Raw genomic sequence first — 25,080 nt, forward strand, 5'->3', positions numbered from 1 at the left:
TCATAGTTTTATTTTCTGTACCTAAAAGTGTGCAAGAGCTTTAATGAAGTCCTACATCTTTTTTTCAGTTCTGATTTCTATACTAACTGTTGCCAGACAAGGAACGACGACACTGCACAGTGCATGTGAATGTCTGGCCTTTTGCAATCACCTAAGCACATTCATGACTACTATTTCATCTCAGTACCCATGGAGATCTCCTAAGCTAGTTTGAACAACTATTAGTATCCTCATTTTATAGATTTAAAAATGGAGAAGTTGGGAAAGAGGGCTCAGTGGATAAAACCACCCTGCAAATGTGAGGACCAGAGTTTGGACTCTTCGAACCTATGTAAGAATCACCTGTAATCACAGCACTCCGGAGGCAGTAGCATGGAATCCCTGGGGTGAGTCAGCTTCCTAGGCTAGTCTATGTTGTGCTGCTTCTGACTCAACAAGACACCTTAAGTAAGTAAAATGGAGAGCAGTGAGGAAGGAGATCAGACTTTGTTCTCCATGAACATGCATTGACATGCTCATGCATAAACACATGCATACGTACTACACATAGACACAAAGAAACAACACTACACACAAAAAAGTGGGGATTTGAGAATATAAAGAACTTAGCAAACGACACATGGGTGGCAGATGATGGAAGGATCTTTTCATTGCTTTGTTTTTGTTAACCACCCAGTAGAAATTATTATGCAGAAATAAGTGAAAGAAACCATCAATGAGCTGGGTTAGGATAGAATTGTGGAGCTACACCAGATACCTTATAAAGGAGCTCCGGGTAATGAGATATTAATTATAATAGACCCTGACATTTTACGGTTCCTAAATATAACAAGACTACCAAATATAAGCCATGCTAGTAGTAGTCATAATGATTATCATTTGGAGTGAGGCCCTCTGTTACTAATTCATTTAATGTCTGGAAATATATATTCATTCTGATAATCAGGGGAGCACCGGTGCTCTTAGAAATCCTTGGTGGGTTTAGCAGAAGAAATCTGCAATTGGACGATAGCAAGCCTCCACAGATAATACAGAGAAGACTTTTAAAATTCTAAGCAAAGGAATTGCTGGTTTACATTTTCCAAGAGCGTAGTGTCTAAAACACTCCTGCCAAGTGTAACTCCAGTCTTGAGATTTCCTCATGCTGCTGGAGTAAGGATGGTGTGGGGAGAACTGGGGAACTGAATTGCAGTGCACAGTTGCTGATTTCATTTAATTGCTTTTTTAATGTGAACACATAAAACTAATAATCATTGCATGATAAACGAGGAACAAATTGAAGTGTTACTCCAGCTTGTGAAAATCCTTGGTGCATGAAGCTTTGAAAATGACACATCCAGATTTGTAAATTATTGCATCCAAAATTTAGTTGCCCTGGCAGCCAGATTCCTTTAATCAGACAACTTGTTAGAATTCTCTCTCGTATATTTGCATCTTTTCCTTTTTTAAACTTTTGGATCCGGGCTTTTAAGAGAGTCAAGATTCTAAAGCTTAATGATTGAAGACGATTTCCTGAAATTGAACACACAGCTCTTACTCATTTTAACTAAATCAATGGAGCTTGATAAGCTGCCTCCGTCAAGAGATGGGAACATTTTTCTACTGTTGTCCTTTGTCCTCTATACTTGTGTTAGAGTCTCATAAAAAATAGTGGATTTAAGATATAGCCTTTTTCAGGCATTTTATATTTTACAATAATTTTATTTACTTATAATAAAAATTGTTTTGTTGGTCCCTTTTCAAAGTAGATTAAAGTTAGTTTAAAAAACAGTCTTGGAGTTTTCTGGGCAATGTGTCTGTGTGTGCATATTCTTCCTGTGCTTTTTCTTTCTCTCTGTTCTGCTCTATCTTGGTTGGTCTTTTTATTTGCCTGTTTTCTTTGTAAAGCAATAGAGAAAAAAGGCATGCGCTTGTTGTATGAGTGAGAAGGTGGGGAGTATCTGGAAGAGATGAAGGAAATTGTAAGCTGAATATATTGTGTGGAAAAAAAGTCTATCTTCAATTAGAAACAAGCAAACAAACAGAATTGGCTGAGTCTAAGAGGGGGTAGTGGAGGCTGCTAAGTTTGGATGTCGTCTTCAGTCATCTTGTTTGATTAGCCTACAAACAATGCTATTGGGTAGATTCCCAGTGTCCCTGGATCCATTACAGCTCGATAGTGTTATTTTTTAAGCTGTGTATATATTTCAGTAGAAAACTTATTTCCAAGTCCTAGAGACATTGCCTAGAGGATAAAGCACCTACTTCACAAATGTGGGGAATGGAGTATGTCCCTAGGACCAGCGTGAAGGCTGAGTGGGTGGGGCCCTAAACTGTAATCCAAGAGTTCAGGACAGGAGAGGGGATTCCCAGTACAAGCTGGATCTCTGGACTGGCAAAAGCCTTAGATCCGTAGTTCAGGGAGAGACCAGTTCATAAATAAAGCAGAGAGCAGTATAGGAAGACACCCAACATCAACCTCTGGACTCTGCACTCACTTGCTTAGGCATGCATGCACACTCACCCACATATGTGTGCCCTCACACCATACACATAGACACATAGATCCACGTGTGTGTACGCGTGTGCGAGTGTGCACACCCCTGGAAACACATATGCATACACATACATCCCAGAGAGAGAGAGAGAGGATTCTGAGATAAAAAGATTGCAAATTTAATTCTATAAATGAGAGTCCAAAGCACATTTTTAAATCCAAAATTGTCAAACATTCTGGCATGGCAGCTTCATTTCATGGTGATGGTGGTTGTTGGAGACAAAACAATTGTGAAATCAAGTTGGCTTTGATTCATTCACTAAATTACATATCTATGGGATAAATGTGTTAAATGTCTCTATTTCTTGTTTTTTTTTCATGTTTACAGTAGTCTATTCTCAATACTATATGCCTTCTTCACCAGCCACAGCTCTTGTTTAATTTCTGAACACTTAGATCAGTCCTTAGATAATGCAACTGGCTCAGGCCTAGTTGGTCATTTGAACGGCGTACACTGTATCTCATTTTAATATTCCTAATCAGTGCATCATGTAAATGCGTTTTGAATAATGCATGTCTCCCCTTTAATTACTTGTTTAATTATCTTTAGTTTCTTTTTTCAAAGCCTACAGCAATGGCTGTTGCTCAGATGATTAGAAAATTGCTTCCAGTTGCAGAAATCTATTTCCTGTTGTTTCTTTTGGCAGTGATTGCAGACCGGCCTCCCCCAGTCATTCGACAAGGTCCTGTGAATCAGACTGTAGCAGTGGATGGTACTTTAGTCCTCAGCTGTGTAGCCACAGGCAGTCCAGTGCCCACAATTCTGTGGAGGAAGGATGGAGTCCTTGTTTCAACCCAAGATTCTCGGATCAAACAGCTGGAGACCGGCATGCTGCAGATCCGATATGCTAAGGTAACTTTCAAAGATGTCGTGGACTTGCTCCTTGGTTCCACTTTATTTTTAACGGCAGCAACTAGTGTTGAAATACAATAACCTAGAGGAAATACTAAATAAGATACATTTCATTATTATGCATCTGTGTATACTTAAGGTGATTTGAGGCATGGCAAGTAATTTAAGGTCCTGTGGAGGTAGAAGGAAGTGCTTTGGGAGACATAAAATGGTTGGGGACCTAAGAGGTGGTATGCCTTCCATGTGTATGGTCTGATACAAGGCATTTTACAGGACACTAGAAAGGGAAATTTTCTAGTACTGTTTTATGCACAGTGGACTTGAGCAGTGTTTCTGTGATGACTTTGGTTCAGTGTTTTGCAATTACAGGATATCATACACATAAATGGCCCTCATAGAGCCATGCACTAACATTTCAAATCATGAAAATGTAAAAGCCCACAGATTTGTCGAAACAAATGTAGGGATTTACCAGCTGCTCTGATTTTGATTTTTCTTTTGTATCAGTCCTTACATTGTTTTGATTTCAATTTTTCTTTTGTGGTCTGGGTCAGTCGGGCTTTTGAGAGAGATGAAACGACAGTATCAGGCTGGGATCAACAGTTGCTTCAATTGCCTGGCTCTGTGGTCTAGGTGGCTTCTTTAGAGTTTCGGATCAACATCACAGTTGATTTTGTGTGCCACCGACGTTTGTGGTTCTTTTTGGCAACTGTTGCATATTGCTCTTGCCATGGCCAGAGTCAGATGATGATGAGACTTGAAAAAGAAGAGTTGTTCAATTAGGGGAAATTTATGGCTTTAGCATGCAGCTCCTGAGTTTTCAGAAGAGATGGTGTTCTTTCCAGCAAGGATTTTGTTTTTACTTCTGAGACTCAAGTTTTGACTCAAGTATTATAATAAGAGGTGGGGTAAAATGAGTAATTTAAGAAGATACAACATAATTTGTTAGTCCTTAATCTTTGATGCTAAACCTAGTCTGTTAAAGCACTGTAGATCAGATTTTTTTTTTATTGCAGTTAGGATAACCATATAAAGATTCTTTATTTCTGGGTCATGCAGTATTTTCCTTCCCATTTCAGGAAAAAATGTATTCAACTAAAGGGACATTTCCGGTTCACAGGTTTTAATGTAGTTATTCATATTCATAGGCCATATACAAACCTGTAATTGTTTTTCCAGTCTGGCAGGCCCCTGATTGTCCCAAATATTTCTTTTCCATCTGCTTTCACAGCTGGGTGACACTGGCCGGTATACCTGCACTGCATCAACTCCCAGTGGAGAGGCGACGTGGAGTGCTTACATTGAAGTCCAGGGTAAGTCTGGGCATTTCCCTCCGAGCTCTTTTGATAAGAAAAGCCAATGGCCTTGTATGTGAGAGGCAAGTTAGTGTGCTACCTACACTCATGTGCCAGTTCATGTGTGTGTAAATTTGTCTTTTTTTCCCTCTGCATTTGTTAGAATTTGGAGTTCCAGTTCAACCTCCAAGACCCACTGACCCCAACTTAATCCCCAGTGCCCCCTCAAAGCCTGAAGTTACAGATGTCAGCAGAAACACAGTGACTTTATCCTGGCAGCCCAACTTGAACTCAGGAGCAACCCCAACGTCTTATATTATAGAAGCCTTCAGGTAGAGGGTGGATGTTCTTGCATGTTCCCTCCCTCTCTCCCTCCCTTTCTCCCTCTCTCCTCCCTCCCTCCCTCCCTCTCTCCTCCCTCCCTCCCTCTCTCCTCCCTTCCTCCCCCCTGTTTTCTTCTTTCCTATCTTCCTCTTTTTTTATTTCGTTGTTGTTTTGCATCCAATGTTCTTGTTCTAATGTATGTATCCATCCTTAGCCATGCATCTGGTAGCAGCTGGCAGACCGTAGCAGAAAATGTGAAAACAGAAACATTTGCCATCAAAGGACTCAAACCTAATGCAATATACCTTTTCCTGGTGAGGGCAGCAAATGCGTATGGGATTAGTGATCCAAGCCAAATATCAGACCCAGTGAAAACACAAGGTAAATATTGATTGACTGAAACCTGAAATATCTACTAATCCTTAGTAACTGTAACTATACTGGCATGATGTGTGAGTTACAGGCTATGATTACACATTGGTTCTTTCTTTTCTTTTGCTGTACAATGTAATGTCCACAAACTATGTTTTTCTGGACTGAGGCTATCAAGATTGATAACATACAGAATTGCCTCTCATAGACTCACAAATCCACTAAAAATATCCTTTGATTATTGGTATATTCGTTACAATTTTTTGAATTTTAATAGTCTAGTATCTTTACCCTATTACAATTGTATTTAAAACTGAATCAGTTTGTTGGTGCCAAAATTCAGTCCACATAACCTCCAAGATAATTTTTCAGAATTTCCACCTGAGTTAATGCACGTCCTTGAAAATCACACAGAAGTAGGTAACCATTACAAACTTGGTCATCATGCCTCTTTGTAGCCAACATCCTGCCAGCCCCAGAAGACTTCTTGTCTTTAGATGTTCTCAAATCTTACTCTCACTGTGTGAGGCATGATAGGAAACTTTTCAGTGGAAAATGTTGCATATTTTGGTGAAGCTGGTTGGGAGTGAGAGATCAAGACTGGAAGCCTGCAAAGCCGATTTTAACACATGCAGATCCTGAGATGATACTCGTTGGAACTTTCTATTCTATGTGGGTTGAAATTATTTTCTTCTTTTGCCAGGTGCCTGTCTCCCCGCTTACTGATCTCATTAGTTTAGTATTCTCGTAGAAGGAAAATCTAGCCGTTACCTTTTCTTTAAACCTAGTGTTGCTGAAGTTAAAATATGCTTGCGCTTATCTTAGTAAGGTGATTGGAAGTATAGAATTATACACCCCAACACAGAAACATTGGCTTTTAAATTAATATTTGCAAAGGAAAACCTGTGGACTACTTATAATGAGAGAAGCAAGGTATATACAAAGTGCCTGGAAGACCCAAGCTGATTTCTTCATGGTATCAGAGGGCAGACAACAGCAGTGTTGCTTGTTCTGGCTTGTACCCCTAGGGTACAGCTAAACTGTCTTTTAAGAAGGACATTTTGCTTTAGAGCTCTCTCTCTCTCTCTCTCTCTCTCTCTCTCTCACACACACACACACACACACACGAGAGAGAGAGAGAGAGAGAGAGAGAGAGAGAGAGAGAGAGAGAGAGAGAGAGAGAGAGTTGAATTACAGGACATGTTCATGTCTGTTCCTTGTATATGAATTCAACACACCCAGATGCCTAGGCAGATTTGCCATTGTGAGTCACCTGCTCAGGAGCCTTAATATACGTGGAGCCTGCCTTGAGTCAGTTTGAGGCTTGCAGTATTAGGCATGCATTTGTAAAGAATGTAGAAACTATGGCAGCTTCTAAATGGATTTAAACTTCTGTCCCCTGGAAGTGTCCCTATCCAGTGAATCTAAACGAAAGTGTTGATAGCTGACTTAATGCTATTCTGACATACACATGGGAATGTTTTTGTGTCATACTCATTTGTAAATGAGAATATTGTTCACATGTTTTATGAACACCATTTTTTTTCCCTTTTCTTTGGGTTAGAACAGCCTCCTTCAGCTATATAGCTAGTAAAATAGCATAATGAGATGAATCCATGTCAACTAGAGGCTGACTTTCTAGGGGAATATACATACCACTTTAAAATAAAGAATATTTTTATCTCATCTCCTCAGTCTAGCTGTGTGGCTTTTAGCAAGCTGATCATGCCTAAGCATCCAGTCTCTGTGAGTATAAAATGAGGCTAAGGAACTCACTTCTCCAGAGTTGACAAAGATTATTAACTAATTAGTAAAAATGCATGTAAGATATTTTTTTTCTACCTAATGTCATAGCAAACTTGTACTTTGTTCAGTGTCTAAACTAAGAATAAGGAGGATTCATAGAAAATTCAGCAATCATAGCAGTATAAAAAGTAACAAGTTTGCCAAATGAGAGTCTCAATTAAATATATCTTGACAGCTTGGAATGATGAGCCAGCACTAACAAGATTAAAATTAATAGAGCAAATTAAAAAATCTGGTACTTGAATTGTGATTTGAAAAATTAACTATAAAAGGCTGAAATAAGCGGACCAGTTCAAGGAGGATGTGGGTGTATGTCAGGATTCATTGGAGTGCGCAGACTCCAGTTAAATTAGCTCTAAAATCTGTCTGAGTTTACTGAGAAATGTGTTTGCCAAATGAACAAAATTTATCCTTACTTGGATTTTCAGAATTATGTGTGAATCTAGTCATCTTTACCCCTTTATTTTGAATTCATTGGATCATGAATTATGTGATGTGTTGACTGTGAACACTACACTTTCAGATGGACTTTTAAGTCTTTGCTTCATTGTGGTTGGAAAGGTAGTATAAATGAAACCAGTGCTCCCTATACACATGGTTATGCCTTACCACTAAGCTATACCCCAACCCTGCCATTTAGATCTCCTAAGAAAAGACCAGTGGCAGGAGTTGGTAGAACTGAATGAATAGCTGAAAATTAATTCTAATTAAGAAAAAAATTCAAGAGTCTTGATATGGCTACTCCAAAAGCAAAAACACACGAAGAGTATGAGATCCCTCGCTTATCATTGTAGATGACTTATTATGTAGAAGGCATGCTTTCCCTCCCTCCAGACAGAAAAGGACCAATTGGGAGGAGCTACCAAGTCACATTTTATTGTTTAGGTCTTGGCCTGCTTTGGAGACATAGTAAAGCCTACCTCAGAATAATGGCTTGGGAATGAACCTGACAAAGTTTGATCCTACAAGGAATATTTGCTGTGTGGGTGACAGATAGGGGTTGCGTGGGTTTTATTGGGATATAATGCCACTTGCGGTACTATTCTGACAACATAGGCCCTAACCTTGAGCAATTCTTGAGCTTTAACTTGTAATGAAAATGAATTCATATGTAGAATATTCATATGCATATTTTACAGTATGCATATAGGATTCGTCAGAAAATACCCAGTTATGGACCTAGGAAGGAAGATCAATAGCAAATGTGCTGTTCAAGCTCTGGGACCTACCTGAGTTCAGCCCTTGGCATCCATGTGAAGACATGTCAGACATGGTATGCATGAAATACCCGCACTGAGGAGGAAGACAAGCAGACCCTTGAAGCTTATATTGTTTCTCAGCGTAGCCAAATTGGTGAGCCCCAGGTGCCAGGGAGAGATGCTGACTCAAAAAATAAAGTGGATGGTAATTGAGAACCAGCATGTGAGGTTCACTCCCTTCCTCCACACATGTATGCAGTGTACCCTCACACAGATGCGCACCCATAGCTGCATGTGCACACCTACACACAAACACACACCCATAGCTGCATGTGCACACCTGCACACAAGCACATACCCATAGCTGCATGTGCACACCTACACACAAACACACACCCATAGCTGCATGTGCACACCTACACACAAGCACACACCCATAGCTGCATGTGCACACCTATACACAAACACACACCCATAGCTGCGCATGCACACCTGCACACAAGCACACACCCATAGCTGCATGTGCACACCTACACACAAACACACACCCATAGCTGCGCATGCACACCTACACACAAACACATACCCATAGCTGCATGTGCACACCTACACACAAACACACACCCATAGGTGCATGTGCACACCTACACACAAACACATACCCATAGCTGCGCATGCACACCTACACACAAGCACATACCCATAGCTGCGCATGCATACCTACACACAAGCACATACCCATAGCTGCGCATGCAAACCTACACACAAACACATACCCATAGATGCATGTGCACACCTACACACAAACACATACCCATAGCTGCGCATGCACACCTACACACAAGCACATACCCATAGCTGCGCATGCACACCTACACACAAACACATACACATAGCTGCATGTGCACACCTGCACACAAGCACATACCCATAGCTGCATGTGCACACCTACACACAACACATACCCATAGCTGCATGTGCACACCTACACACAAACACACACCCATAGCTGCATGTGCACACCTACACACAAACACACACCCATAGCTGCATGTGCATACCTACACACAAACACACACCCATAGCTGCGCATGCACACCTACACACAAGCACATACCCATAGCTGCATGTGCACACCTACACACAAGCACACACCCATAGCTGCATGTCCACACCTGCACACAAGCACATACCCATAGCTGCATGTGCACACCTACACACAAGCACATACCCATAGCTGCATGTGCACACCTACACACAACACATACCCATAGCTGCATGTGCACACCTACACACAAACACACACCCATAGCTGCATGTGCACACCTACACACAAACACACACCCATAGCTGCATGTGCATACCTACACACAAACACACACCCATAGCTGCGCATGCACACCTACACACAAGCACATACCCATAGCTGCATGTGCACACCTACACACAAGCACACACCCATAGCTGCATGTCCACACCTGCACACAAGCACATACCCATAGCTGCATGTGCACACCTACACACAAGCACATACCCATAGCTGCATGTGCACACCTACACACAAACACACACCCATAGCTGCATGTGCACACCTACACACAAACACACACCCATAGCTGCATGTGCACACCTGCACACAAGCACATACCCATAGCTGCGCATGCACACCTACACACAAGCACACACCCATAGCTGCATGTGCACACCTACACACAAGCACACACCCATAGCTGCACATGCACACCTACACACAAGCACACACCCATAGCTGCATGTGCACACCTACACACAAGCACATACCCATAGCTGCATGTGCACACCTGCACACAAGCACATACCCATAGCTGCATGTGCACACCTACACACAAGCACACACCCATAGCTGCATGTGCACACCTACACACAAGCACATACCCATAGCTGCATGTGCACACCCCCACACACACATACACAAATTTTTCAACAGGAACGTACTACTTATTTTGCACAGTGAGTGCTCCCGGGACAATCCTCCCTCAATAATTGTGTAGGGGTTTATAATACTGGACTTGGCATTAGATAGGGCAATATCTAATGTTTATTCTGAGTGTATCTCTGAATGCTGACAAAGAGCACTTACAATTTTATGCACTTGGGGAACCGATTCACAACTTCTCAAAAATATATCATTAGATGTCACTTTCCTATTTTCTTTCTGATATCTAATGTTCTATAACAAAAATATAAATCGCTATTACAAAATGATAACACTTGATAGGACAATCCCATCATGTTCCTGAAGGTATCGATTGGCAAAGTTGTTTTAAATGAAAGAAATGAAGGGATTGGTGAGCAAATCATGGTACTCACTGTTTTAGTGTCCGTTCCATTGCTGGGAAGAGGCACCAGAGCCAAGGTGACTCTTATAAAAGAGAGAAGTTAGCTGGGGGCTTGCTTACAGTTTTAGAGGGTTAGACCATCAATTATCATCATGATTGAAAGCATTGGGGCAGTGACTGAGAACTTTATGTCCTCATCCACAGCCAGAAAAGTGAGAGACATTGGGCCTGATCTTTCAAAAAGCATGGGCTTTTTTAACCTCAAAGCTCACCAACCCGCGCCAAGACACACCTCCTCCTCAAGGCCACACCTCTTCCATCAGGCTGCACCTCCTAATCCTTCCCAAACAGTTCTATTCCCTGGTGACTAAGCATTCAACTATATGAGCCTATGGGCACCATTCTTCTTCAAACCACCACACTAACTTTTTGAAAAATGGTTATTTTTGTATTTAGTCATCTTTGCTGAAATGCCAAAGATTCTTTGAGAATGAGAGCTTTTATATGAGGTAACTGGTTCTAAACTGAAGGCATAATGATGTGTCCGAGTTAGGTACTCTGGGTCCTTTAAGATGGACCCGACCTCTGCCCAACCATGCAATGCCTTTCTTGCCTTTCTTTCACCAATCCTCATAGGAAGCAGTGTGTTGTCTGTCATTATGTGGCATGTAAGGAACTGAGGTTCAGTAATGTCCCTTGCAGCTATGGCTGGGTCTCAGTGGTACAGTACTCTTTCCTACTCCAAAGCCCTGGATTGGGGTGATGAAAAACAAGTATCTTCCCAAAGTCACATGAGTTTTTGTTGCCCAGGAGAAGGTGCTCAACCAAATACAAGTTTTGTTTTTATTTTTATTTATGTTTTACCTGCTAACTTTTTTCCTTGGAGTTGGTAGCTAAAGCCAGAGCAGCAAGGGGGAGCAGAGAGAAAGCACAATGTGCCTGAAATGGCTAAGTAACTGCTCAATGTTTTCTCTCCAGACTGTGATTCTCAGCATGCCGTAGGTCAGCAGTGGACAACAGGACAGGAAATGTGAGAAGTGTAGGGCCAAGAATTATCCTAATGTTTCCAAGTGATGGTGGTGCACGCTTTTCATCCCAGCACTGGGGAGGCAGAGGCAGGTGGATCTCTGTGAGTTTGAGGTCAGCCTGGTCTACAAAATGATTACTAGGACAGTCAGGGTTTTTACATAGAGTAACACTTTCCCAGAAAGAAAATTATCTTAGTGTATTTATCATTTTGATTGTTTACTTACTTGTATATTTTTGGATTTTTTTTTTCCAAGACAGGGTCTCACTATGTAGCTTTGGCTGTTCTGAACTAACTGCATAGACCAGACGAACCTCAGACTCACAGGAATCCACCTGCCTCTGCCTTTCAAGTGCTGGGATTAAAGGTGTTTGTCACCGTGCTCAGCCATTTTCTTTATTTCTATGCTTAGTTTTTAGATAGGGCTTTAAATCAGCCAGATGGCACAGATGTTTAATAGTGGGTGACCTGTCATCTCGCCGTTCATCTTGGTTCTCTGACCTCTGTCAGAGTCACAAATCTCATTTAAATATTCATGGTTTTGCTTCTTATCCTGTGACAGGGAATATTTAATCATTTGCCAAACTAAAACTTTCATTTTTGTTTTGTGTAGGTTGGTCACACATCGAAATGTATGTATCACAACACCATAGTCTATAAATAGTTCTGCAGTCCCCCCAAAAATCTTCTTTGTTGTTATTCTTTGTGCAGCATTCCTTCTACCACTTGAAACAAAGAAAAACATCTGCAATTTAGAAAGCCTCGTTAACAGTGTTTGAGTATAGAGTATAGCAAATTTAGCAAAATAGTTCTATGTCCCCCAAAATAGTAGAGCATAAAGGACACCAGTGGCTGTTGGTTCTTACTGCGTCCCTGGTCTTCCCTTGAATATTTTAGTATTCACGAGATTGAAAAGGAATCATTACATCCTCCATGTAATATAGTAAACGAAATCAGTGTCAACTAAATGATGGTAAAGGCTCTTATCTCACAGATCTAATCAGATTTGTTTGACCAGACCTTAACTAGAGCATCTGTGTCCCTTCCTGTGTAGCCATTCTCTTGTCTCCTACCTGAGTGGAGAAAATACCCAGGTTCCTCCTCGGAGCTGTGCTCTTCACCTGGTTTCTGCACTCAATTTCCCCTCACCGCATTTGCGAGCTTTTCTTCCTGGTACTCTCTGCTGCAGCGCCTCGTGCTTTTCTTTCTTGTCTAGTTAGGATCATTGCAGGGGTGTGTATCACACTCAGAGAGAATTGCACCACCGCTCTCAGGCTCAGCAGAAAAATGATCATTACATGGTAGGAGGCGCTCTTAGAAATTACTGTTTGCCACTCTTACCCTTGCCTCCTGCCCCTTTTTGGCTTGCACAGGTTGTCTGCTTGTTCTGACACAAACCCCCTCCCTTCTTTGTTTATCTTCTCCTGGTCCTTATAAAAAGGTTAAGCTGTAATTATTGGTGGAGAGAGGGCTCAGTAGCTAAGAGACCTTGCTCTGAATGTGTAAGGACCTATCTTTGAATCCCTGTATTCATATAAAAACCCTATGTGAGCACATACATCGTACTATATCCCTAGTGCCATGGGGAAGGGGCAGAGGCATGAATAATATTCGTGGGTTCACTGTTTGTCAGCCTAGTTCCTGGCTCATTGAGAGATCCTGTCTCAAGGCAGCAAGGCAGAGTGATAAAGCAGAACACCTGTTGTTCTTCTTTGGCCCTACAGATGCATGCATCTGTGCGCGCGCGCACACACACACACACGAACACACATACATGCACATGAACACACACACATACACAGGAATGTATACACACACAAAGAAGGTAAGTTGTGTTTGTTTTTCTCTATATTCAGACTGACTCCACAGTTCCGCTGATTCCCCTTTTCCGAGAGGTATTGTCGGCGCAGTAACCTTGCAGAGGGCCTGACCATGTTCTTGAATCCTTACAGATGTCCCACCAACTAGTCAAGGCGTGGACCACAAGCAGGTCCAGAGAGAGCTGGGGAATGTAGTCCTGCACCTCCACAACCCTACCATCCTTTCTTCCTCTTCGGTGGAAGTACACTGGACAGTGAGTTCTTGTAATACTTGTATGATTTTTAATAGTCAGGTGATTTCTGTGAGATTATTATAATAGGGGATTTACACCACTGCTTTTCACTTCCACACTAATGTTAATTTTATTATGCAAACATTATTTATCCCAGGGGCTATGATCTGACTTTAATATATACATATATATACACACTAAAATAATATATATATATGCTAAAATAGTCCTGCCAGCGTCGAGAGGTAGAATCACAAAGTATTTGAGCACATGACATGTGATGTGCACATTGCCACATTTTTTTCATTTAGGAATACTTCCAAGTTGTATTGAGCAGATTTTGAAAATATATTTTTGTTAATCTTTGAGCATTTTATGCATACATATCTATATATATGCAATATATTTTGGTCATATTCACCCCCTACCCCGTCCCCTCATGTTTTTCCTATCCACGCCCACCCTCCCATCCACTTCCAACTTCATAGTAGTAGTTTTCAAAACCAGAATGAGAAAACAACGCCATCTCTAAGGTGCCCACATGTCTCTTACAGAACGGGACACCCACAGTGAAGGCTCATGCTTCTGCTGAAGCAGATTAGAATATCATTGCAGAAACTGGTGCTTCCTCACAGCTGTGCGCTAGAAATCCACACTGTGGGCTCCCATTGGGTTTTTTTTTATTCTTGTGCATTTTTATTACTAGTTTGCTGCAAAACAAGAAAATGGTGAGACTAACTCCAGTTTTATTCAACATTGTGATAGGTGGATCAACAGTCTCAATATATTCAAGGATATAAAATTCTCTACCGGCCATCTGGATCCAGCCATGGTGAATCCGAGTGGTTGGTCTTTGAAGTTAGGACCCCAACCAAAAACAGTGTGGTGATCCCTGATCTCAGAAAAGGCGTCAACTATGAGATTAAGGCTCGCCCGTTTTTTAATGAGTTTCAAGGAGCCGACAGTGAAGTCAAATTCGCCAAAACCTTAGAAGAAGGTGAGTATAATGGAGTGGACGTCCTTGGTGTGTGAGATGTCTCCTGTGCTTTTGAGTTAATAGAACTTTTTAAAAGTTAGTAATGGCGTTTATCATGAATCTACACAGATTAAAATATTTTTGCTGTGGGAATTTGTTCACTAACAAGTGTAAGAAACTGTAAGTGACTTGCTTCAGTGGCCACCTGCACAAAATGTATGCAAACGTTAGCACTATCACTAAAATTCACATTCAAAGATAGACTTGCCCGTGATTTGCACGCTTTTTATTCATGGACACTTATGTTAGTGGGGTGTATGTAAGCTGAGTAATATCTGGGTTTGCCCGGACTTTCCAGAGTCCACATTTTCTCCTGATGCCTCATGCTTGGAAACCCCTTGGTTCCTGGCAAACCAGTATTTCCACTCTAGAACTGAAAACCGAAAAGAGTATCAACAGAAATATAAAGGCTTTCATGTCACTGTATACTTTAAAAAAAGGGGAGAGCGAATTTTCTCTAATTACTAGTCGGCATATGTGTGCATGTGTGTAGGTATATGACATTTCTGTGAAGACATGGAGTATTTTTTTTCTCCTTCCACCTTGGGACTCAGGGAGATAACTAAGGTGGGCAAGCTTGCCCAGCCATACATTTGCTTGCTGATCAATCTCACTGCCCTGTCCAGAGTTGTTTTGTGCCTGTAATTGTATTTGGCTATTAAAAAAAATATCGCCATGTCAATGACTTAATATAACTCAGAGAAAACTTGTAGTTTGGGGCCTTTTGGTGTTGGGTGATACCCACGTTTAAAACATGCAGCATCAGTATGTTTACTGTGTGTTTTTGAAATTTGTATGTTTTGGTGTTCTATGCTACACTCTTAAATCCTATTGTTTTCATTGCAATTAATAGCACCTAGTGCTCCTCCCCGAAGTGTAACTGTGTCAAAGAACGATGGAAATGGGACTGCAATTCTTGTCACTTGGCAACCACCTCCTGAAGATACTCAAAATGGAATGGTTCAAGAATATAAGGTAATGGACTTAGTAAATTCACTGGCAGCCCTCACAGCTCACAGAGAAAAGTACCCTGTGTGAATTGTCTATTGTCCTTTGTCGCCATCTGCTGGCCCAACGGCCAAACATGTAAAATTATTTCTTAAATTCTATACACAGTAATTGTCCGTACTAGAAAAGCTATTTGGAAAATAAATAAGTAAAGATTAAAATAAAAGTTGTAAGTGGCCAACTAATATTTGTTTATCTAATCTCATAAAAATTTTAAATGCTCATGATATTTTTTTCCTTCCCAAGATGTGGCTTAGATATATCACCCAGAATTTGATAATAGCTGGACAGTAGCCACTAGGATTCATTCTAAGCAAATAGCTTCCTTTATAGAAAATCATTATAAACTTCCTATTTACTCACCAGAATGTGAGCCGAGCCTAGTAATGAATCTATATTATTGTATGGCTACGAGGTCTATAATTCAGTGTAGTGGTAAGCAATCGCTGGTGGATTGAATCAGTAACATCTCAATGGAAAAGAAGTGCGTGCTTTTCCACCATTTCCGCAAACCATATATACACAGTTACATATATGTGTGTGTATCTTTAAACATGTATATATAAACATATATCTTTAAACACGACAGACTTTAACTATAAAGCGTGCACTCCTGTACTTAGCATTACAATGGTGCCTGCATAATTTTCTGGTTATGAGGTAGGGTTGTGGCATAGGTTCATTTCCACTGCTGAGGTTAGAACATGAACACATCTGATGGTCATCTGTGAACATGAGCCTGTGCTTAGGATGGTGAACATGCTTGCCTTCTCCAGTGTAAGTCGGCTACTTTGAACTCCACACTGACTAACATCAGAAGCACTTGCGTGGTCTGGCCAGGACTATTGTATGTTGATTTTAACAAATCTTCTGGTGATCTGGTGGTTGTCAAAGGAAAGCTGAACTAAGAACTATATTTTGTTGTCAATTATTTACTGTGTTTGTGTGTGTGCGCGTGCATGCGTGCATGTGTGTGTGTGTGTGTGTGTGTGTGTGTGTGTGTGTGTGTGCATGCAAGTGTGTGTATATGCATGTAGGCCATAGTGAGTGAGGACAAGTTAGGGGACAACCCCCAAGACTGTTGTTTTTCCTTTCCACTGTGCCGCTTCTGGGGATCTGTCTCAGATTGTGAGCCTTAGTCACAAGCACCCTATCTACTAAGCCATCGTGCTGACTTGGAACATGATTATTTTTTTAGTACCAAATTAATTCATAAAGCTGAAACCAGGGATACATGTCTGTAACTCCAGTTCTTGTGGGATGGAGGCAGAAGGATGAGAAGCTCAACACACACACACACACACACACACACACAAAACCCAAAACAGAAAACAAAATAAATCGTTTTTAAAATATGTGTAATAAATAAATGTATAGTAACTAAACTTAAGCTTAATTGTAGGAATTATATTTTAAAGTAATTATTTAAACAAAAAAATTGTAAAATTTTTGTACATTGGTTATTTGCATACTTTTTGAGTATTTAACACACACAAACACAAACATTCACAGGAAGACTATATATATATATTCTTGATCAATGATTGAAGACACAACATATTTTTAAAGACACCATAGATGTTTCAAAAGCATTTCAAGTAAAAATTTCACTTGTAACTGGTTCATTAGAAGATCAATATGGCCATCATCTTAAATACTTCCTCATAAGGTCTAAGGTTGTTCCAGTGTTAGGGTATAACAGCACACAATGTTTCAGCCCAGGGCAACAGGCTGTTGTAGAAGCATTTGTAAAAGAGCCTAAAATTTGATGATGTCTTGGCTCCCAAGCAAAATTGTGTAGCGTAGACATTTTCCCCTAAGAGTCAGAACTCATTTATCTCCTCAAGAAATGTGCAAGGGTGAATTTCACTTAGCTTCATGGTCAATTTAAAATAATAAAATGCCTTTCAGAACCTGATTGACTGGCCCAAAATCAATTTGTGGCTTCAGTTCAGCTCCGTAATGTAATTGTTGGGAAAAAAACTCACAAAGGAGTCTCTTTCCAATGGCCAGGTTTGGGAGAGAATGTCTCACCATTTGTGGGCATTAAGTATCGAAACTGTACTGCAGTAATTAATACTTTTAGAGAAAAAGTTAAAGGTGATTGACCAAGTGCTAGAGAACATTGGTGTTTTGATTGCCGTGAAGTCTGTTCTCCTAGTATAGTGTAGATAAATAATAGCCCATCCTAGCTAGGCCTTCCTACTACTGGAGGATGCTTCAGAGAAGCCAGAGTATTGCAAATATTCTAGATATCATTTCTTTGTGGAAACAGTAAAAATATCATCATCTCCTATATCCATTTATTCAAGAGTATCATTCAATGATTAATCTTTTAATGACACCTAAAGGCAGGCTTATAGGGTAGTCAGACTTTCAATCTATTAAGTAGATGGTTTGTTACTGCATGTCAGTATCAAAGTTCATGATCGCACAGTTACCTTGCTATTACAAGAATTTCCTTGTGTCAGGTGTGTATAGTTATTCCTTTGTATTCCCAATGTGTTATGAAACAGAAATTATTTCAATTTATATGGCAGCTCTAATGGTTAATATTGTCTTTTGATCATAGCTCAGCCTACCATGCTCAAGATAAACCCTAGCATTACCCTTACACATTGTTAGTTTTTTATTTCCAATACAAACCATATTTATATGAAATATTTTAGATTATTCCGGAATTCTTCTGCCTTCCCAGAAAACTGTATCTTGGGTTTGACGGTCATGTGATGTGTTCGTTCTGGTTAATTCTATCCTGAAGTGTCAGGCTCAATGCTTCCTGTGCAGCTTTGTTTTGTGGTAGCTGGTCATATGGAGTTACTCTTGTGGTATAATTGTGATTATAATACAAATTATAAATGATGGCAAGTACATTATTGTTCTTTATGTGAATATCCACAGCCTTCCGCAGAGTAATTTTTATTTCTTCATGAAAATTTCTTGATGATAAAAAATAACAAAAACCTAATGAAGTGGGCTGACGAGAGCTGTGTGAGAGAAATAACCAAAGTGTAGCGAGCTGACCACTTTATATGATAAGATTTTTTTCATAATTTATTTGTTTTATGTATTTATTCATGTGTGTGCGGGTGCACATTGAGGCCAGAAAAGGATATCAGATCCCTCAGAAATGGAGTTACAGATGTTGATAGACTAAATTACGTGGGTGTTGGGATGTAAACTCCGGTCCTCATGATCCCTATGATTATGTAGCAAACCTTCTTAACTGTCAAGACATATCTCCAGCTCCTATATCAGTCCTTCCCAACCTATGGGTCATGTCAAATAGCTCTTTCACAGGGCTCACCTAAGACTGACAAAAATCACAGATATTATGATTCATTATAGTAGTAAAATTATCATTATAAAGTAGCAACGAAAACAATTTTATGGTTGGGGTCACCACAACAGAAGGAACTGTATTAAAGGGTCGCAGCATTAAGAAGGTTGAGCACAGCTCCCCTATATGATAGATTCTTAAATGATTATAGCTAACAAAAGTACCTATGAAAACATGTAGGAATCTTAAAGCTACTGTTAATATGGAATTTGATGAGAATAATCTCAGAATTAGTTCAAGGCCAAGAATGATTTTGAAGTTTCATTTACTGGATCGCTGGATTCTTCATAGATCTGCACTTTGCATAGGTCTGAAACTTATATGTGGTGTGTGCTGAACTTTGCGTTAACTTGGGTAATTTATCTCTCATTATTTACTTCTTCCAGGTTTGGTGTCTAGGTAACGAAACTAGGTATCACATAAACAAGACAGTTGATGGGTCTACCTTCTCAGTGGTCATCCCCTCTCTGGTTCCTGGGATCCGATACAGTGTGGAGGTGGCAGCAAGCACTGGAGCAGGTCCTGGGGTGAAGAGTGAGCCTCAGTTCATCCAGTTAGGTAAGAGTCACATGATCTGTCATTCTCCCACTTAGCTCTGCTTGGCTGTTCTTATTTTGCTTACAGACCAGCCATTGTTGCAAGCCAAGGAGAAGCAAGAGTATGGTTTCTAGCTGCCGCAGGGCTATCTTTGTTTAAAACACAGACAGCTATGGATACATAGCCGTGCATCACTTACCAAGGGCAAAACAGTCTGAGAAATTCATCAGTAGGTGATTGTGTCATTGTGTGGGCATCACAGAGTACAGTGATGTAAACTAAGACATCAGTGACATCACTAGGCAACGCAATCTTTTGGGAACGTGACTCTGCATATGGTTCATCATTCCAAGATGTTATATATGGTTAATGACTGTAGATGACTTGCATCTAAAATATCAAAGTGTAATATCACTCTTTCAAATGCAGAGATGTCAATACTTACTGTCATTCTTACTCTGTCTTATGGAATTTTTATCTAATTAACAAATGCTGTTAATCGACCATCAAGGAAGCCTCAAATAAAAAGAAAGACTCAGTCTTTCCTCCTGTGGCTTTTACAACTGCTCTGGAAGAGAAACGTCTTCATTAGGGTTTCTATTACTCTGACAAAACACCATGAGCAAAATGCAAGTTGTGGAGGGAAGGGTTTATTTGGATTACTCTTCCAAAGCACTGTGCATCATTCGAAGAAGTCAAGACCGTGACTCCCGTAGGGAAGGAGCCTGGACACAGGAGCTGATGCAGAAGTCATGGACTGGTGCGCTAACTGGCTTGCTTCCCATGCCTTCTTCTACCTGCTTTCTTATGGAACCCAGGACCACCAGTCCAGGGACTGCACCACCCACAGTGGGTTGGGCCGTCCCTCACCAATAACTAATTAAGAAAATGTTTTACAGCCAGATCTTATGGGGGCATTTTCTCGATTAAAGTTTCCTCCTTTCACATAACTCTAGTTAATGTGTCAGGTTGCCATAAGACTAGCCAGCACAGGAAATAAAATCCTTCCTTGAAATACTTAAGCCAGGTTTGGGAAATTTATATTTACATTTAATGTCTATTTAAAATTATAATTGGTTTTTATTACAAAAGGTAAATTAAGATATTAATGTTTAAATATTTATATACTAATTACTTAAAAGGCTAAATGCAATTTCTGCTTTAAAAATATTAGATTAATGAAAAAGAAAATGTGTCACAGAAGCCCACATGACTATGATTCAATACAGAAAATATATTATATACAGAATATACAAATTAATATTCACTACAGAAATATATTACATACATATTATACAAATTAACAGGTGGCTAAAAGTCAAATATAAAAAAACAAATACTATTGTTCCTAAAAAGACAAAATAAAAATAGTTTGATTTTTAAGTAGTGATATTTATATTATTAAAGGTAACAAGAAGTGCAGAGTCAACTTTATATATTAACAATCAGAAATGAAACTTTGAAATATTTTATGTCATATGTGAAATTGTGGCCAAAGGATCGGGTGACACAGTCTGCATGCTTCCCAAGCACATACCTTCTTAAGGCACTGACAATACTGTCACCTTAGAATTACGTCAAGATAAAATTAAGAAGTATCCAGCCTGGAATATTGTATTTATTTCACTGTTAAGTCAAAGCCAGTGGCTCTAGGATAGACAGAAAATCTTTGCAATGTAACACAGTATAGTTTCCCGAACACTGGTTATTGGTTAGGACTCAGTTCCATGTAAGTTCTGAGTGCCAAGCATTGTGGACCACAGGCCAATGAAATTGCGGCTTTAATATGAGGTTTCCCGAGCTGTCCCCAGGCCAGCTGAAGAGGAGAAAGGACACACATTTTATGGGAGAACTTAAATGCTTCAGGCTAAGAGGGGGGCATCTTGCTCTTACCCATTCTGATTGCATGTAAGGTATTTGGGGCCCCCACAGAATGAGGTCGTTGGGTAGGGAACCACCTTCCACCAAGTGGAGATTTAAATGCTAATTGTGAGATTCCCATTTAAAGCTTGCTCACTCAGCTGCAACTCTGGGCTAGAATTTCATAATTTTTAACTCACCATTTCCACTTACCAGCTTTGAATGTAATTATTACATGCATCTCTTTTAGACAAAAATAGCTTCACAACTTGTTTCAAGCAATACAGGAAATGGAAAAATGCTTAATGCATCTGTTAGAATGTTTTAACATGCATGCAGGAATAAATATAAGTTGACACACACACATTTATCCACTTTGCTGTAATGTCAATATCTATTTTTTAACATTGCAAGTTACATTGCTGTGATCCTGTTGACAATGTTTGCTTTTATAGTGCACTGCCTTTTTGTCCTATTATTTCGGAAGATGGGTTGTAAGGGGGGACTGTGGGTTATTTTATTAAGATTTATATCAAGAAATTTAAGAGTCAAATATTTTAATATAGCCTCAGCTGCAGTGAGACCAAACCTGATATACCGAGTGGCCGTTTGAATTCATTAGTCACACCAACACTTTATTCCGTTCAGCCCATCTGGTCGCTAGCAGGGGAACCTCCCATGGCCCTTTCTATAAAATCTGAAGCTACCCGATTTAACCTTGCGCAAACAACCATGCGATCTGTAAACCTGGTAGATACAAAGGATGAATTAAGAGTGAAAAGAATAGGCCTGCTTAGTGAGCGCTGAGAGGTGGAAATGCTCTTAGGCCAACCAGAGATAAAAGGGTCTGGGACATGAAATAAAACTTTCCGTCAACAAACAGTTGAAAGCAGGTGACTGCTGGCAAAAATAGTTTCTCGGCCTTGACCCTCTGGAGAGTGAAACTGGCAGTTGCGTTCAAGGAAAAGGTACAGTAGCACCCGCGCGGGCACACGCGTGCGTGTGCGCGCACACACATACACACAGCATGACGAGGAATTTAGACCTTCCACATGGAGAGGAGCGCTGTATTCCTAAAGCAGTCTCAGCACAGTTGTCTTGTCAAAAGGCAGTATCATTTAATAAGGAAAAAGCCATGTTCAAGTTCAGAAATGTTGTTCATGAAGAATTAGTTGTGGCGATTATTGTTCTCGAAATGAAACTATGCCGGGGGACCAGAACATGCTCCAGTTTCAAAGCAGAATTGCTGATGTCTCTTTGATCAGGCTTGGAGTTCTCTTTCTGCAGAGAGGCTGTGAATCGGTCCTCCCTGGACAGGGCTCAGATGATCTGGTCGCTGGTGTTTACCTTGCTACGGCTTCCCTGTCCCAGGGAACGGTGACAGACAGGTGCCCTGAAATTTTTATGTAACCTGCCTGCATGACCGCTCTCTAGGATACCTTTGACCAGGAAGAGTGAGCGACAGATGTCTGTGTCTCCAAGGAGACATGGGGGAGGCAATGGGACCAAATTCGTGACAGAAGCAATTTACTACAGACAGATCTGGAAGGGAGAAGGCCACAGGAGCCACTCACTACCCCGCAGTGTGAATCTAGAGGAAGGGCCTGTGGAATCATGGTGTCTTTATTGGTGCTCAAAAGTTTCCTCAGAACTAAACCCCTGTAAATTTCAAGGGTTTGGTTGTTCCAAGAGGAAACGGTGATGGATTCCAGAGTGCGCCGCCATCACTAAGAGGCTGTCACCACTGGACATGCGCACAATCCATAGAGAACGAGTGGAATCGTGAAGGAGGTTGAACTGCTATGTCCCAGACACAGTCGGGCATACGGAGGCTAGAGTATCTGGCTTGAGCATGCTAAGACCTGGGAGAAAACAGGAAGAGAGAGCTGCAGAGACGGTTCTGTGCTTGCCGAGCAAGTGTGAGAATCTAAGTCGGAGTCCCTAGGACCTCTGTAAAATCTGGGCATGACAGCATACTTCCAGAATCCCAGCAGTAGGGAGGCAGAGCGAAACAGATGCCTGTAGCTCGCTGGCAGCCAGACCAGCTGAAATACTGAACTGTGCATTCAGCGAAAACCTGTCTCCAAAACATAGGTGGGAAGCGATTGAGGAAGACATTGGGTGCTGAATTTTGGCATCCACAGGCATATTCATAACACATACACACCCACACCCATATGCACAGCCATTGGCACACAAAATGTATGCACACATACACACATACATTTTTCTCAGAGCTCAAGCATATTCTTAGGAGATGGGCCTGAGTTTCTCACAACAGGAGAAAAAAAAAAGGACTAAGCCAACTCTATCCCCCAGTACTGTCTCTATGCTGCTAATGGGTTTAGGACCAGAGGAAACCATTTCCTTTACTGTGTGCCCACTGATGGCTGTGCCAAACTGAAGTGCATAGCTTCAATTCGCTGGTCATACAGAGGGCCCTGGTTAAGTTAAACGGGTCACAGTGCGTAACCACAGGACGTGAATCTGAGAAGGGAAGTGCCAGCAATGAGGGGGCTGCTGGGAATGGGAAGGAGATGATGAGGGGAGCTGAAGAATACACTGTGTGTATCGAATAGCAAAATTACAGTGAACCGGGAAAACAGATCCGAATCAACATGAAGCTAGAAGAATGCAGGACATTAGTAGTTTATGTCAGATGACTCAATGATAGGAAGAATAAAATGGGCAAGCACCCCTTTTCCCCCAGATAGAGTGTAGAAAGATATTAACAGGACTTCCAGCAGTGAGGACACTGCACACTGTGCAGCCTTAAGTTGGCCATCACTAAGGGTCAACAAAACGGGTTGCCTTGCTGGTGGAGCAACAGCCTTGATTTCCTAGAGTTCGCGGGCAGCTCTGCGGGGGGGGGGCCTTAACTAAGAACTGCAGGCCTCAGCAACCTCTCTACAGGCCTAAGACAAATGGAAAATGAGTAAATTTTATTACCCATATATTCTATCAATTTTTAATTTTGAATCAAAATGTCTAGCAGAAAATATGAGTTCTTTTGGCTATTCGTAACACTTGATGATTCTTTTACATATTTAATGTTCTTTTCTTATTTCTAATGTGGATCATCATTATTATTCTAAAAGAAAGATTATCTGTAGTTCTGCCAAAGCTAATTTTTATAGTGTTTTAGCTGTCTTTGATTTTATAATTCTTTCTGAATATAAGTTCAAATAATGTGCAATTAAGACAGTTGAAGACTATGCAAAATAGTTTTGGAGAGGGAACAAACACATTTTTTTTAAGATCTACTTACAGAAGAGGTAAAATTTCAATTCTAGCTTCCCACCTGCCTCCCACCGTCCATTCTTAAGACAGAGTTTCCCTATGTAACCCCAGCTGGCCTGGGATTCTCTGTATAGACTGGCTGGTTTCAAATCACATAGAGATACAACTGCCTCTGTCTCCTTGGTGCTGGGACTAAAGCTGTGGGTCACTGCACCTAACTCATTTCTATCATTTTTGAAGCAAATATTTGAGGGTTCCTACAGAAGTATGAAAAAG

General features: G+C 40.7%; 1 protein-coding gene across 14 annotated transcripts in view; it reads left to right on the forward strand.

Moving 5' to 3' along the window:
• The window catches only part of Robo1 (roundabout guidance receptor 1), a 1,008,387-nt gene that overhangs the window by 927,583 nt on the left and 55,724 nt on the right, over positions 1-25,080 (forward strand). For all 14 annotated transcript variants that reach the window (XM_075953430.1, XM_075953344.1, XM_075953840.1 and 11 more), the window contains 8 exons: positions 3,184-3,389; positions 4,621-4,702; positions 4,848-5,016; positions 5,223-5,389; positions 13,683-13,804; positions 14,549-14,780; positions 15,673-15,794; positions 19,554-19,725. In XM_075953430.1, the coding sequence (XP_075809545.1) occupies positions 3,184-3,389; positions 4,621-4,702; positions 4,848-5,016; positions 5,223-5,389; positions 13,683-13,804; positions 14,549-14,780; positions 15,673-15,794; positions 19,554-19,725 (1,272 nt within the window). The remainder of the gene's footprint in view (positions 1-3,183; positions 3,390-4,620; positions 4,703-4,847; positions 5,017-5,222; positions 5,390-13,682; positions 13,805-14,548; positions 14,781-15,672; positions 15,795-19,553; positions 19,726-25,080) is intronic.

This window comes from Microtus pennsylvanicus, chromosome 1, assembly GCF_037038515.1.
Source record: "Microtus pennsylvanicus isolate mMicPen1 chromosome 1, mMicPen1.hap1, whole genome shotgun sequence".
Lineage (NCBI taxonomy): Eukaryota > Metazoa > Chordata > Mammalia > Rodentia > Cricetidae > Microtus > Microtus pennsylvanicus.